General features: G+C 36.7%; 1 protein-coding gene across 3 annotated transcripts in view; it reads left to right on the top strand.

Moving 5' to 3' along the window:
* PRKCE (protein kinase C epsilon) overlaps positions 1-17,238 on the top strand; it is a 269,340-nt gene that overhangs the window by 153,437 nt on the left and 98,665 nt on the right. For all 3 annotated transcript variants that reach the window (XM_052685443.1, XM_052685450.1, XM_052685448.1), the window contains exons 3-5: positions 14,525-14,684; positions 15,577-15,611; positions 17,007-17,092. In XM_052685443.1, coding sequence (XP_052541403.1) covers positions 14,525-14,684; positions 15,577-15,611; positions 17,007-17,092 — 281 coding nt within the window. The remainder of the gene's footprint in view (positions 1-14,524; positions 14,685-15,576; positions 15,612-17,006; positions 17,093-17,238) is intronic.

The raw sequence follows: 17,238 nt of genomic DNA, 5'->3' as shown, positions 1-17,238 counted from the left end.
GGTCACGGGAGAGTATATCTATGCTTTTATCGGATTTGACTGTGTACATACTGTGTGTGCCCTTAAAATTGTGCCACGCAACAGGATAATTAATGTTTTGTCTGGTTTTTTCTAAATCTTTACTTCATTGCATGACGTATCTGAATGTGGATGTTTGGTGGCCCTGCTAGGCAGGGGGGTTGGAACTACATGATCCTTGAGGTCCCTTCCAACCCAGGTGATTCTGTGATTCTGTGATTCTGTGATTCTGTGATTCTGTATCCAATTCCCTGTGCTGAAGACTCCATATAGGAACATAAGTTCAGTCCAGTCTTGAAAACTTCTATATCATGTGCTGATTTGCTGTGTGGTTTCTGCAGAACTTCAGTCCATCTTAAGTTGTGGGGTTCTTCAGAGCTCACTGCACAGCTGCGCGTGCAGAAATGCCAACACTTCATCAGAGTTCCAATCTTACTGCAGCAAATGATCGTTACAGTGTGCAGGCACTTAAAGCATACAAGTGCACTGATCTTCCTTGAAGGCTGGTGAATGAATCATGATCACTTAGAAGGATGTGAAAACCAAAAATGAAACAGAAAATCCTGATCTTCTGTTTTATGAAAAACATTTCCTTTCACAATAAATCACTCATACTATTTTTAAAAAGTTGATTGATCTATCTGCCTACCTACCCACTTCATTGTGAATGATATATAAAAATCTTGGCAGCTTCCATATAAATAGCACAAACTATTTTCTTAAGGAGAGGAGCACTGGGGGCAGTCACAGCCAACGTAGTATTAGTGGAAGATGTAACTTGTATAAATAGGTTTTATTCACTTTAATGACTCCTCCATGCATTTAATTTAGACTTCAGAATAATGTACCCATGCTGAATTGAAGAGAAAGCAGGTATTAAGAAGATCATAGTAGTCATCCTCCTGTGATGTCCACAGGTTTTAGGCATATATCCTAGCTTTAAGCAGTAGTAAATTTCCTTGGACCTCCTGCATTAACTCATTTTCTTCAGTCAGGCACTTTAACAAGCAGTAGCACATACTGCTTTTATTGGTGTTGCTTTAGCTTCTGTTTTTTCATTCATGTTTTTTCTAAAGGATCTGCAGTTTGCAAACCTGCTTGGAGCAGGACCTGGACTGGAGACTTGCAACTGGAATCACCCTTTGTCACACACAAACATCGTGTGTGAGAGTGTAATCATGCTTCTGGTTGATGACAATCTGCAAATAGGGAAAAAACACTGTTGGCATAACTTCTAAATATTTAGGAGAGGTTTATTTTATAGTCTTTGTATCAACTTGCTTCCAAGCTCATAGAATAGCTGCAGGATATTGAAGATATAGGATTAAGGAAGTGATTCTCTGATGTTGGATATAAGCACCTGCCTGTCTCATAGTGCTTAGAATTGATGGGAAGAAGGTCCAAGGGGAAAAGTGCAGAGACAGTGTGCAAGAGACCCTTGCCATGGGCCTTCTGAATGATGTTGGGCAAATCACAAAATGTCTCTTAGCTGTGCTCTGAAATGCTGCTTCAGGGAGGTGCTGCTGGGTGTCACGTACTCTGGCTGCTGTTGTGCCCATGAACTCAGCTAGGCTAGTTGTGACATCAGGTCATATCTGAGAGAAAGATTTTGCATGTTTTTCATGTATTTGGGGTGTAGGCATGGGATAACTTCTCACTAAGTCAATTGGCTTTTAGATATGGATTTATTAAAACAAATTTCTGATTTATTCTTCATTAGTAGTTGTTTGATATTATCAACTTTACTTGCATATTATTATTCAATTAAGAATAATATTGCTGTAGTAGAATTTTTTTTTATTTATGTGTCTTTTTTGTCATTTTATCTGCCAATGATTCATTTAATTACTGAACAATACTCCAAAAGTTTGAGCAATCACAGTCACTGTGACTACTGCATAAAAAATCCTTGTGAGATGTCACAGCTATACTATAGCTCAAGCTATTGAACCCCCAAAATCCAGGTGGTGGAAGAAAATGGAGAATCAATGCTTACTCTATTAGAAGTAAAAAAAATTGATCGTGAAAGAGATGCCATTTTTCAGAACTTTGACTTAGGAAAGCAATAACATTGTAGCATTAAAAAAAAAAAAAAAAAAAAAAAAAAAAAGGAATTGGCTGAAATAATTCACAACTTGGGACCAGTGATATGATATCATATCGCTGAGAAAGGGTAATTTTTCCACAGTATTTCAGTGGGCATTAGTAGATGTTCAGCCTCACGTTGTGTGCATGTCTAAATGGGTGATGCTATGAAGTGGCAGCATGACGATACTCATCTGTGGGAATGGAAAGAAGTGGGAAACCTGTTCAGAATAGAGCAACTATTTTATTCCGGTCTGTAGCCTTTCATCTCATGATTGCTCCAGTCATTAAGAAACTTATAAACACCCATGTTAGTTTACTATGAAGGTTTCGGAAGGAGTGATTCAGAAAGTATTCCTGATGCTGTGATAGAGCTACAGCTGTTTTCCTTCTGGTGGTGAACAGCATGCCTTTCTTGCCTTCACGTGCTCCTCAGGACAAATGTCAGGCGCTGATATCTCTGCTTTTAACTTATGCTGCAGCCTTCCATGCTTTTCTAGACCATCTCTAATCCACCTTTTTTAAACGCACACTTCTAGCATAATGATCTTAATATTTGAAATGTTTTCTATTAAATAAAGTTTTATTTTTACCTTTAGTTTCCAGGAACACTTTATATTCTATTTTCCACGTCGCTTGCAAAGATCATTACAGTGCAGATGGAGAATCATATTCAAATGATTTTGTTTCTTGCTTTCTAAGGGACAAGTGCACTTGGTGTTTCCTGCTGAAATAGATACTGCAATAATTATTTTAAATAAGTTTAGATGCTGCTAATAATAGTGCTAATGCTTGCTCAGAGGAATGCTTTATTCCCCCTAATGTTCTGTGTGGGATGGCTGAAAGTCACTCAGCTTCCTCTAGTTTTCTATAGCCCATTTCAGATTTTTTCCATCAAGAAATTAGAGATATTTTGTGTGCTAAGGTGATATCCATGTGTGTACGAGAATAAGCACACTGATTCTGCAATATGGGCATGTTGGCTCCAGTTTGGGAACATGGGCAGCTATTCTGAATACCTCCAGTCTAGGATACAGGATTTAAGACACTTTCAAGGAAAAGAATTCAAATGGTTGCATTGCATCTTACAAAACCTGTATTTTTGAATGTAAGTTTTTTGTGGGGTCCTAAAAATGGAGAAGCACAAAATTGCTATGTGCAAATCACTAGCTTATCACTTAATGATACTAGATTCTCAGGAGTGTCCCTGATAGACTGAAAAGAGAGGTCTGTATTACTGTGAACTTTGTAACAACTCCGGGACAAATAGTAAAAAGTATCTTTTACTTCAAGAGATTTTTGGAGGACTTGGATTAAGGAACACTGTTTTTTAACACTTCTTGGAAATAATCTTACTATTTTTTTCATGGTTATTAAAATATCTGGGCAATTATTTTTAGGTTGTGGAATAAGGAAAAAGGCAGACTATTGAAAAGGCTTTATTTAGGTCTTAATTGCTTCAAAAATACATTTTTTTACATCTTTATTTCTATTTCTCAAAATGCAGTAGTTTTTATTTGACTACTGTATGCTAATGGAAAAGTTAATGCTTTAGTGAAGAAGAGTTCCGAAAATTCTTTTCCATGTGTAAGAATATATTTGATTTTTGTATGTATTCTACACCAGAAGAAGACTTCAAAGGAGACACTAGCTCTTATGCAATTTCTGATGATAATATCATTGTGCTGTGTGATAATCTTTTCTGGATAATTTGCATATTGTTAATGAAGAAACTTATTTTTTTCTGAATTGAAATGATTGTAAAAAAAAAAAAAAAAATTCCTGAGTTCTGTGATGTGTCACGTACACTCAAATCAGAATCTCACGCTGTAGAGCTGTCAAAATCTTTAAAAAAAGATAGTGGGAACTTATAGTGGGAACTTCTCTCTAGAAGTCCTTTCCTAAAGACAAATGCTGTTAGGGTTTTTTTGAGGAACTCTGCCACCTTCTTGGTTAATTCACACTTAGAGAAAGTAAGTGGGAAATCAAAATCTCTTAGAAACCAGCTTAGAAGTACTGCCATATGTCGTAGCTCTCTTGAGATTTTCCAAGTTTAAAAAAGGAGGAAAAAAATGGAAAAGTAATCCAGCCTTCCACTGCAGCTTTCAACTGCCACATTCTACAAGCAGACGGTTCTGGGATCTGTTAAATCAAATCTCCATACACCACACTTCCCAACTTGTGAACTGATAAGTGGTACAGCTTCCTGGGGCAGTATTGAAGTTTACCATGGGAACAGCTAAATCAGTGACAGCAGCAATAAGGAGGCACCGAATATTTTCCTGTATCTTACAGCCAGCTGACTTTCACATTCTTATTCAGCAACCTGATAAGGCTAAGTTAAAATGAATTATGGAGTGCTTGCATGTGAGCTGAGGTGCATGGAAAACTAAATTGGACAGAAAGGGTTTGAGATCATAAACTGTCTTGAATTTCTTTGGAGAAGCTGTCTTAAAGTGTCTGCTATCTCTTGGCCTCTTGATAAACAAATAATAAATTGAGCATTACAGTGATCAGCATTTTACAATTGATAAAGCAGTGTTTATTTTTACAGTTTGGACTTGCACTGCATGTGGGTATCTGGATGAGATGGTATTGTCAGTGGCATCAGAACTGCTTTGTCTCTTTATGACAGCTGAAGTCAGTACTGCTGATGGAAGGGACAAGTCGAGTGCTGAATGGAAAACAGAGCAATAGGAAAATGAGGGAAACATTCAATCAGCAGTAATTCCAAGAATTGTTTTGTTTCCATTTTTATTGTCTCAGCTACTTTCTGGACTAAACAGGGAGAAAGTTGTGAGGAACTTTAAATAACAATAGACTTTTTTTTTTTCTTTTTGCTGAAGCAGAAAATAAAATGTTTCAGTATTTTTTCCTGTGTTCAATTTTCTTTTCCACAACAATATACAGATACACTGCCCAGAATTTAACAAATATTTTTCTTGGAAGGTGTACAATTTTAAGAAATGTTAGAAGTAGATCTTCTCCCACACAAATTGATTAATTTTTGTATAGAGTCTCGTCGTATATTTTAAAAGTCAACCATCAGTGAGTACTGTGAGGATTTGTTAGTACTGAAATGCTTTTAGTCTGAGAAAGTTAACTAACGCTGAAGTAGAAAAATCAGTTGGTTTGGAGTATTGTGAAATGATACAGATAGTTACCTGTTTTAATTTGTTAAGCTATTCTTCCAAACCAATTCTTGTCTGCATAAATATAGCTTTAGTTAGCACAGTCATGTATCTGGAGAAAACAAAAGCAGATCTAAACCAATTTCTGGAGTTGTTTCAATGGACTTGATTGCTTGAGTATCTTATAGAAGACCTTAGTGAGTCTAACCTATCTTCTTCAGGCATGAGAACATTGATTCTCCTAGAGCTGTGCAAGGCAGGTTTCTAGATCCATGTGAAAACAAAAAAATACATACATTGACAGCTCTTTTATATAGCTAGCTTTAAATACACTTAGATCTGCTTGTTCTCATGAATGAGTTTTCCATAACAGGGAGAGTTAACTTCCCCTTATTGAAAACAAATACTAAAAAAATAGTTTTCTGATTGACAGCAATACTTAATTCAGATTGGCCTCGGAGTTTGAGACATTGATTGATGTGGGCTACATTGCTCACAGTTTCTCCCACAGTGATCAAGAAGAATATTCTCTGATGTGCTGTCTTTCATCAGACGTAGGTTTGCTTTCATTCCTTCCTCCTTTTTTTTTTTTTTTTTTTTTTTTCCTCTGTCCTATTTGTCTCTGAGTTTTGTTCTGCAAAGTGAAAGGATTAAAACTGTCTGCATCCATTTTGGTTGTCTTTCTTCTTTTTTATTTCCGCAATTGCCACAGTAACATCATCCAATCATCCAATCATCCAATATCCCACCCTTCCCACTTCCCAGCTGCTTCCATCAGTAAGTGAAGCATTCCTGAATATTACATTAATTTTACAGAGCTACGAAAAACAAAATATATAGATCAACTCATCTGTTACTTCTTTAAAGGCTGTTTGCCAATTCTTTCCCCATATAAATATGATTTTTATTAGAGATATAATCTGCAGTAGGTTAAGAAAAAGTGCCTTAGGTCCTCTTAGATTACATCAAACAGCTGATACTGAAACACTTTTCTGAAACTCTGACTCAGCTGAAAATTAAACATCCATTTAAGAATCTTTTCATAAGCTAGAAGTACTCTTCAATTTTTTTTTATGAAGTCTTGGACCTTGTGCTGACTGAATCAATAAAAATATAAAGGACCCTGAGACATCTGTGTTTCCAAAGACTGGAGAACAGGGACTAAATAAATACTGGAACGTTGGAGGTAGGAAGATTGGAGTATCAAGATGACAGCAAATGTCAGGAACATAAAAGCTTTTGTAACTCATTTAAAATCTAGTTTTGTCTTCTGTCATGGTGTTTGTCATATGATAAGACACAATTTGACCAGTCCCCATAGTAATTTGAAGTAATATAACTAGTGCATAGATAAAAGTACTACTAGAGCTTCCCTTCCCTTCCCTTCCCTTCCCTTCCCTTCCCTTCCCTTCCCTTCCCTTCCCTTCCCTTCCCTTCCCTTCCCTTCCCTTCCCTTCCCTTCCCTTCCCTTCCCTTCCCTTCCCTTCCCTTCCCTTCCCTTCCCTTCCCTTCCCTTCCCTTCCCTTCCCTTCCCTTCCCTTCCCTTCCCTTCCCTTCCCTTCCCTTCCCTTCCCTTCCCTTCCCTTCCCTTCCCTTCCCTTCCCTTCCCTTCCCTTCCCTTCCCTTCCCTTCCCTTCCCTTCCCTTCCCTTCCCTTCCCTTCCCTTCCCTTCCCTTCCCTTCCCTTCCCTTCCCTTCTTTTTTTTTTTTTTTCTGCTTTTCAGTCTTGAGATCTATTTGCTTCATGTTTTTAAAGCTTTTCCTCATAACCCAGGGACTAGATATACTGCTATGTTTAACAAGAGCCAAGATTCTCATGTAACTGTGTTTCAGCTAGCACACTTCGTAAAACATCAGATACTGAAAAAGTTTGTTGGAAGAAATCTCTTCTTTATTTTGTTTCCCGAGGATGTACAAAAGGAAAAATTGAGAGTATATTTACAAACTGTGGCCTAAATATTAGAAATTAGCGCTGTTTAACTGTTAGCGAGTGTGTGGTAGGCCCTAAGTTGTTTCTACAAAAGTTAAAACTGTTGTCTCACCTTATTTACTCTGTGTTGTTGTTTTTTTTATCACTAGATATTGTACATTAAAATAACCTATATTTTGAAGCCAAAAATAAATAAGAAGGCTTAAAACTTCTCTAATTTAATCTTGTTATTGAGAAACTTATTCTCTTCTTCTGCCAGTGGTAGATTATAAGGATAGTTGTGTAGTTTGTGTTCCTCATCTTGTCCCTCTACCCCTCTCAGAAAAAAATAATCATATAGCACATTAAGGCTCTACTGACAGTATTCAGACTCACAGTTTATAGCTACCTCATGGTGTTGTGCCCATAAGCCTGACAAAGAAAAAGAACTGACTGCTTAGCACATGCTTCCATTTTTACAGTGCTGCAATAGATACTTAGGGTTAACATCTAGCAGGGCAGGTAAGTAGTGCTTCAAATATTGGAAAAGTTCCATTGAAAGCCATCGCACATTGAATATGCTCTTTCATATAGCCATATTCAGAAACGCTTGGCTAAATTGAATTTTTTAAGTAGAGTGCTGATAATAAATCATACTTCAGGATTTACATAATGTATCTATTATTGTTCACTGAATTGAAATTAGTAATGATATATTTAATATTGAAAGACATAGTTGGAAGAGTTGCTTTAATAGCACGGCTTGTGAGTCAGAGACGTTCCCAATTAAGCTTTTGTTGTACAGTGGAAGGGAGGCGAGGTGAGTTATCAGTATATCCTCCCACATTTGCAAAAGAGGTGATGAAAAAGGGAATGATTTATTTTGCCGTGGGCTTTTTTTTGTTGATTTTTTTTTTTTTTTTTGCTTTTTTTTTTGTCTATTACAAATGGTTAGGAAATGGACCAGATGAGATTGCTTGTAAAAGACATCTGGGGTGTCAGAATATGTCCCTTAGTGAGAAGATGTAAACCAGAAAGAGCAAGATATTGGAACTCTGGTAAAAGTGTCTTGTGGGTTATACATCAGACTAAAAAGGGAAAAGTTGTGGCAGATGTTTACTGGTGGAATCTGTCCTGGAGAACAATCCTTTCTAAGGTGGTGAGTGACACTAATATCTTTCAGTTGTTTTATTCAGTTCAAGAATAAAGTTGTGAGGGGTGCAAAGTGCAAAGGTTGATTACCTATGGACTCCTGCAACCTCCCCGCAGGAAAAGAAAAAATTAACTTTGCTGTTGAAATGAAGATGAATCTTTTACCCATGAAGTGTTCTGCGTGCTTTGCAGCAGAGCAATGGTATTTTTTTAAGACCACGTCTTTTTAGAGTGGAGAGCTATTTGTAAAAAGATATAAGTAGTAAGATGAAAAAAGAAACATGCTTAAACCTTCTTAATTATATTAAAAACATTGATCTTTCTGTCATGCTGACTAGCTGTCAGCCACAGAGGTCTCTGGTGCAGTTTTTGTGCCTTGGGCTCTCATGATGGGACTTTCATCAAAGCAGTTTTTGGTGACACCCTGATCTTCTATATGATCTTCTATATGATCCTATGATGTTCTGAAAGACTTAAAATCCCTGTCATACAAGCTCTTCACAGCTTATGCAACTATTAGAAAAACAGTCGTAAACTATTCTGATCTATCACAAACATGTGCTTAAAATACTGTCATTCAGAATCTGTCTGGTTTAATGGTTTCCTGTGGGAAAAGGGCTCTGTCCTGGGATTCTCACAATGGTGGTTTTCCTTCTTAGCATCACAACATCATTTCCTTTCCAGGAGGCAACAAAAGCCAGTGGCTCAGCTTATCCTGCCTGGGGCTCTGTTAAAATAATTCATGGATAAACCATTTTGAAAGGCCATTTTCTACAAAAGCCTTGACCGTGATATTGTGTCCTTCTTTCCTTTAAGCCAAACAAAGGATGGTCAATAGGAACGTGTGTCACCAGACTATCCACCATCTCAGGCAGCTGGGCACACTCTCAGGAGCATGCTGCAAGCGTATTGCATGTCAAGTCTGCAGACATGCAGCAGTAAACATGGAAATCTGGTCCCAGGGATGGCTTTTGGCATAATCACAGTTATAATAATCTTATAATAGTATAGCATGTTATACATGTAGTTTGTTCATTCAAAAGATCTACTTGTTTCAGCATTTGTAAATGATTGATTTAATGAGAGATATTGTACTTGTTTGCTTACCAGGACTTAACACTATCAATACTAACACCAGGCTACTAATATTCATTATTCATGTCTGGATCAACATGGTTTGAATTTCACTATTGCAGACTAAATTCATTGATCTCCCCTATTTGTTAGCTTATGAGGTCAACTTATGCCACAAAAACTGTTTTACATTTTGCATGTTATTGTTGTACACTATATACTTTTAAGCATGAGTAAACCAATTACACTCACTGGAGTAAGGTTTCTCTCCTGAATAACAGCTTCCATATTTGCCATAGTAGAATTTTCACCTCTCTGATTTCAACTGCAGATTTTCTGGCCTAAAGACATTGTGTTCAAAGTGAGACTGTTGCTCCTAAAGGATAATAGGGCAAGACTGAAGTAACCCTAAATAGCATCGACTTCTTTTGTCCCATTGTCTGATTTTGTCACCTTTTAAACTGAAAGCACTCTAATTCTTGCTCTCTGGAAAATGTGTTCAATGTTATTTTTATTTTTTTTATATTAGCCTTGAAACGTGAAATGAACTTTTCAGAAAACCTCACATAGCAATAACTTCCCTAAGATATTTTCAGTAATATAACAAAGAGTAAATTAAAAATCATAGTTAGCATTTTCTTCATGAAAACCATATTTCTTAGAATTGTGAGTATTAAATACCACCAGCAAAGAAACTGAGAGAAAGAAGGAGGAATTTGTCACTGATTTTCTTACTTCATGGATTTTACAAGTAATTATGTACAGGGATTTCTACTCTTGCCACTTAGATGAAGGCAGGAACCCATCATTTCTGTTTCTCAGTGAACTACCCCTTTGTGAGATAGTGGGGTCTAAAACACAGATTTGGCACTCAATATCTGTATCCTACTGGTTACCCTGTCAGCAGATCCTATAAAATAGAAGTTTGTTCATTAGATCTTAGATATAGTAAGACAATGTGCGTTCTGAAGAAAACCTCACATTACTCCATGTTGTTAACACCTGAAGCTTGTCATCAACTTTGTGGGCATTGTGTAGAGGGAATGCAGCATGACATGAGGGCTCATTTCACTTGCTTTCTTACGGAAAGTCTCGGTGTCATTTAATGGAGAACTTTGGTCAAGCAAGCATAGGACCGAGTTCCTCTTCACCACCAACCTCTCCTTCAGCACAGTAGGCAGGGCATAGCTGTGGTGTCAGTCTCCCTTCATGCTCAACATCACCGAATCACAGAATCGTAGGGGTTGGAAGGGACCTCCAGAGATCACCGAGTCCAACCCCCCTGCCAAAGCAGGTTCCCTACACCAGCTCACACAAGTAGGTGTCCAGGCAGGTCTTGAACATCTCCAGAGAAGGAGACTCCACCACCTCCCTGGGCAGCCTGTTCCAGTGCTCCATCACCCTCACCGTAAAGAAGTTCTTGCACACATTTGTGCAGAACTTCCTATGCTGCAGTTTCTGGCCGTTTCCCATTGTTCTGTCTCCACACACTGCTGAAAACAGTCTGGCCTTGCCACTCTGCCCCACACACCTTAGATATTTATAGATCTGGATCAGATCCCCTCTCAGTCCCCTCTTCTTTTCTTAAGACTAAACAGACCCAGTTCACTCAGCCTCTCTTCATAGGGGAGATGCTCCAGGCCCTTCGCTATCTTTTGGTCCTGCTGGGCCAAAGAGTCTGCTGGACTCTTTCCAAGAGACCCCTGTCTTTTTTGTACTGGGGAGCCCAGAACTGGACGCAGTACTCCAGATGAAGCCTTACCAGGGCAGAGTGGAGGGAGAGGATCACCTCCCTCGACCTGCTGGCCACGCTCTTTTTAATGCACCCCAGAATGCCATTGCTGCCACCCAACGGGGCTGGGAAATTTCAGAAAATTGAATAAAACTTCTCAGTATGCTGAAATTGCTGTAGTACCTTTGGTGCCCACTAGACTTTTTAGTCGTTTTTGACTTTATGATCTGCTTTACTGGTTGAATCAATTGCGGAAGTATTTCCACTTGAAAGGATGTGGAGAGTTACTATTCTTTCTGCTCTGAGGAATTAATGAATACATTTGGGATAAGAGTAAAGAAGAGAAAGTATGAGCTAGGAGTAAATAATGGCTCAGTATGAGGCAACTGGGGATGTATTTAAATCATTTTTAAAAAAGGAAAGTAAAGCAGGCCCTGAAACAGAATGTGCCTCTCACGCTTCTATCACTTTTCATTTGTTCATGTGTCAGAGGAAGTCTTTAAATACATGTAGGCAGAATCAAGATATAGATTCAAGATATAGTAACTAAAATCTTTGTGTTTGCTCTTTACTAGTGAAATTGACTGGAAAGTGTATGCTTTTAGGAAAAGACTTACAAAAATTGCATGCTCTTTCTATACCTGTCATGTGTCCAATCTGTGTTCACCCATAAAAACTTAATGAAATCCCGTTATTGTCTTTACCTTACTATTTTTTATTTCAAATTACCAGAAACAAAACAAAACAAAACTCACAGCTTTTACTGAGGAAATGATAAGCCTCTGTGACTGTTTAAAAGTGCTGTGTGAAGAAATTTTTCTTTATGTTGGAAGTGCTTCTAGCCTGACTATGGCAGGTTCGCTTAATTTTCGTTTGAACTCCTCTGCTAAGAATATAAATGACTTGATTGGACACTGTGCTATATCTTACTAGTATTTTCTGTTATACACCAGTGTAAGACTTTTTCCTTTAAAAATAGCTTTTAAAGGCCAGTTTTGTTTGTGTTGCCAGAGTTTCCAAAATAAGACTTGAAAATGCTAGTTGGCTCTCTCAACGAGATGTTTCCATTTTTTCCTGACTACTCACTCTTTTCTGAGATTGTGACTTTCCTGCTCATGAAAAACAAGAAAATCTGGGGGCTCAGTTTTAAATGGATGTCTTGAGGAAACTGAACGCATGTCTCTGATGTGACTGGTCGCATGTGAGTTAAATGGATTTAAAGTAAAGGTGTTCACAGTGCTTATAGAGTGGAGTGACTCCTTATAGAGGAGTGACTTACAACCTTGGGCATGATCCTGTGGGCACTTCATCCTGACCTGAATCACCTGGAAAGTAACTGCACTGGTTTAGGTCTGTTGTTCTGAACATCACTGTGATTTGTGCAAGACAGTTTTAAGACTGTAGAAAGGCTTTGCTGATGTGTTCTCACTGAGTAACAGTAACAGCAACCGAGCTAGCAGAACTTTATGTAAACTGAGAGGAAAACTGAGCATAAAGCTCCTGGGTGGATTTGTTGTTCTTGTGCCTTGATCTGTTTGATGAAAGGCTGATGGCCGCTGTGGTGGAGACCTGCTGTTTAAGCTGGAAATTTCAGGACTGGTGTATTGCTTCTATCAGTTTTCAAGTCAGTGCATTTCTGAAAAAGACACCGGTCTGTCATTTTAACTGTAAAAATTGGAAGTGAAAAAAATGAAGCTTCATAAAAGCATTCGGGATAGAAATTTAAGTAATGCAATTATTTTTAGAGATGTATTGATAAAAAGCAAACAAAAACTAACCCTACTGTTATGATGTTTTGTTGATCTAGTCAAAAGATTTTCATCTGCTCTGTAAAATTACATGTGCTTTATCTGTTAACAGTTACTTTTGAGACCAAAAAAAAAAAAAAAAGCAAAAAGGAGAAAAGTGACATTGTAGACTGATTATCATACCAACTGTGAGCTGTGCACTCTCAGAACATCTTGTTCTTTTCATAAAAACAGATAACTGTCTGTGAAACCTCTCCAAGAGAGTAGTGTGTTAGCTTTCTCATATCCAGACTGCATATGTCAGCAATTTCTAAAATCTGGGTGATGAACAGAAGAGCTGTTCCGTGTAACCTATAGAATCATTTCTCACAATAGCTTTTTTTTTTTTTGAAGACAGGAAAGACAGGTTTCCAGTGACATTTTAAAATGATTAATTGATTCAGAAGCTGGAAATAAGAGTATTTGATAAGATTTCCAACTATATGCTATGCTTACTCTGTGAAAAGTGTTTTTTTCTCCCAATAGACTGTGATATTTCTTAGAAGTTGGAATTTTACCTAATGCACAAAAATAAGCCTAATTGCTGATTAGTTATTATTTCATATCTCTTTCTTGAAGGAGAATTAGAGCCATTATTTTGGTTGCTCTTTGACATAAACAAAGGAGTAGCATTGCATGTAAGTCAGCACTTCTTTACTGAAAACTCAGAATATAAAAGCAATGCTATTCTGGCCATCCCACAGATGGATCTGGTGGGGTGAAATCACACTTTGAATTGAGATGTTCTGTATGATATTACTGTGTAAGGAACATGGTATTTCTAGGGTGTAAATGAATTCGACAATGTTATGGTTTTTTTGCCCTTACTGTGCACTGAAAGAAATTGATCTTGATTTCTGATTCTCTGCACTGTTTTCATCAGCTTAATTTAAAATCATTTTCTAAGAATTTCTAAATAAATATCTTTCAAATTTACAACACTACAAGTTATTTTGATGGAATAATTCCTCAAAAATAGGGACTAGTTAAATATTTGTAACACAGTGAGATTGCTACAGATTTGAGCTGTTCTCCAATTATTTATTTCCAGTGCATTATTGTTAAATGTTGTCTTAGTACTTGGCGATGTCTAACTCTACATGTCTTTATGCTATTATAATGATTCCGTTTAGCTGAGTAAAAAGTATTAATACTTTAGTGTTATATTTACTGATTTAGGAAGGCCGGTGCATAGATTCAGTGTATGATTGGATTTTGGCCTTCCTAAGTCTGGTATTCTAATTTCATAAGATATGGGTGGTTCTAGGAATGCTCATCAAGTATTGTCTTTCATTAATGACTGTACACTATTCTTCATTTCTAATGTGAATATAGACTAATGGAGGTTATTAGTAACACTTTTCAAAATTATATTTTAGGAAGAGCACCCAATGTATTATGATGGATTTTTCCAAAGATTTTCATTCTGAGACATACCTGAGATATAGTAACTTTAATTTTTGTTTCCTCTACCATTACATCTCGTATACAACCAAACAGGAAGTGGTTGAGAAGAACAGCTTCTTTCCTTTGAAAATTTTGCTGAAAGTGTTTTAGTACCTAAGTGAATTACTAGAGCCTGAAGCTTAGACCATAATCATACAGCCAGTACTTAATCTTTTTTTCTTCTGTTTCAGCACCCAAGGACAATGAAGAACGTGTATTTCGGGAACGGATGCGCCCCAGAAAACGGCAGGGTGCTGTACGACGCAGAGTCCATCAGGTCAATGGCCACAAGTTTATGGCCACCTATCTTAGACAGCCAACATACTGTTCGCACTGCAGAGATTTTATATGGTACGAAGTAACTTTGGTTTGGTTTTCTTTGTAAATTTGTAGGTGTGAATTTGGACCTATTACTATTACTGGACAACTACATTTTGCCAAGATGTCTGAACTTTTATTTAGAAACTTGAGTACTACCACATTTCTCCTAGGAAATGCTGAGCTTCTACAACTGCTACTGAAGATAAAGGAATATGGGGACATTAGATTTCTGAAGTTCTCATCTTAGGGATACTTAGTGTTCAGTTTCTGTCATTGCAGTATACATTGAGAACTCCCTTTTAGAAAAAAAGTTCATGTTTAGCACTCACAATTTTCAGATAAAGGATGGAGTAATTTGGTTTTGAGGTTTCAGTGAATCTATTGATGTTTTCCACAGCTACCCAGAGATATTGATTTGCACATTAATGTATATAAGATCTGATGTGATCCATAAGTAGAATTTTATAAGAGCGTGAAGTGAATGAGTCTTCATCAGTGTGAAACCATGTAATTACACTGTACATGAATTCAACTACATTCTATAAGAAAAGTCTGCAGTTTAGGCCTTAGGTTAGCGAAGATAATTTCAAGCAACAGTATTGGCAAATGCAGTCTTTTGTCAATTTATAAAATTGCTCAGTGACCATTTTAGTTTCTCTCTGTGTCCCTTGGCTTTACCTTTTTTGCTATAGTAAATGTCTTTACTTCTGAATCTCTTCACAGACTGTATTCCAACCTGGTACTGCTTAGTGACTGAAATGGGTACCTGCTTGAACTAATCTCATTACAGGAATGCAGATATCAGATTAGTGATTAATTAATTATTTTAAGCCTATAGATATCTAGTAAAAAAGGGGGGGGGAAATGTTTTTCATTTTTATAGGTATATATTCTGCTCTCTAAAACACTGTTTTATTTTCAGGGGTGTAATAGGAAAACAGGGATACCAATGTCAAGGTAAGAGAAAGTCTATGGGGAAACAGTTTGAATACATATGTTGTAACATATTAATAATAAATAATATTATCATCAAACAATTTATATGTACAACGACGAGGATTTAACACAAGTTACTTTGAATATTTTGGTCTCACCAAAGATTCAGTCTTTAAGTCACAGTAAGATTTTCAAGACTGTTTGGTCGTAGGCAGTATATGTGAAATAGCAGCACAGTTAACATCTCTGAACAGCAAATCCTAGCCTCTCTTCTCTGCACATTCAACTGGAATGGCATGTCTGGGGATGTAGGCTTCTTTGTTTTTCATCTCATGCATTTTAAAATTGTCTTCCTTCTCCTTAAGTCTTTATTCAACTTAAGAATTACTATTTGAAAATGCCAGGTAATTGCATAGACTGTAATTAAATAGATGAGATAATTATAGAGGTTATAATTAAAGTAGGTTATAGCAAAGACTGCACAAATGCTTCATTTTGAACTCAACTTTTCATCTGAATTTCTTGTACTCTTAATTTTTTTCATGCAGTCATTTCTTGGGATGATGTTTATCAGCTAATTCTCATGTGACAAGTAAAAATGATCAAGTTAGTGATGATTTTTCATTACAAAAGGCTTGATGAAATTTCACTGTTAATAAATAAATGCAATAAATGATTTTACCTGCTATAATAAGAAATACTGCATTAATGAACAGTTGAGATTCCCTGAGTTTTGTTTTGTGTTTTTTTTCTCTCAGCAATGACCAATGCAAGAGGAAAATAAAATTCATTCTTTTACCTCTATGCAGTTTTTTTCCTCAAATAAATCACCTTGAATACTGTAGTGTTGTAGTCCTTGCAATTGTTAATCTTTTGTATCTGCAAATGTTATTAATTGCTCAAGTAATCAGTATAAATATTGACAAAAATATTTCTGCCTCTTGAAACACTTTTATTTTTATCAATGTTTGGTAATATATTACAGAAGGAGAGTTCACCTTCTTTGAATTTTACAGTCAATTACCTTTGTATCTTTTTTTCACTGCAGTCTCTTCAGACAATAATTGTTTTTTACATTTGGGTCTCTTATAATTTGGAAATCAATTATTTATCAAATAAATCAAACGTTATGAAAACATCAAGAAAAAACGTTGCTAATGTTTTAGTAGTGGTTATACATCTTGAGATTTTGGCAGATATGCTTTAGTTTTCTTAACCCTCATTGTTCTCAAAAGTCCATTGTCTTCTGACTTTGTAAGTGAGGCTTGTTGGATACAATTTACCAAGTCACAGTCATCTGCGGCCTGGATTTAACATCCCAGCACTTCTAGTCTTCAAATCAGTTTTAAATCAGTCTTCATGAAATCTTTTTTTTCCTAAATCTGTTGGTGTTTTTTTTGTTGTTGTTGTTTACAGTTTGCACTTGTGTAGTCCACAAGAGATGCCATGAACTTATAATAACGAAGTGTGCTGGCTTAAAAAAACAGGAAACCCATGATGAGGTAAATGTTTATTAAAAAAACATTTTCTAGATTCTGCCTTTCATCTGTTCATATTAGTGTTGTGTTCTGTATTTAATCAATAAATTTTGTGAACTTCTTTGTGCCCTTCTTGTCCTGTTGTGACATAGAACTTACTTTAAAATGGC

This window comes from Tympanuchus pallidicinctus, unplaced genomic scaffold, assembly GCF_026119805.1.
Source record: "Tympanuchus pallidicinctus isolate F22 unplaced genomic scaffold, pur_lepc_1.0 scaffold1, whole genome shotgun sequence".
Lineage (NCBI taxonomy): Eukaryota > Metazoa > Chordata > Aves > Galliformes > Phasianidae > Tympanuchus > Tympanuchus pallidicinctus.
The sequence above is the reverse complement of the archived record's forward strand: the minus strand, read 5'-3'. Positions and strand labels throughout refer to the sequence as shown.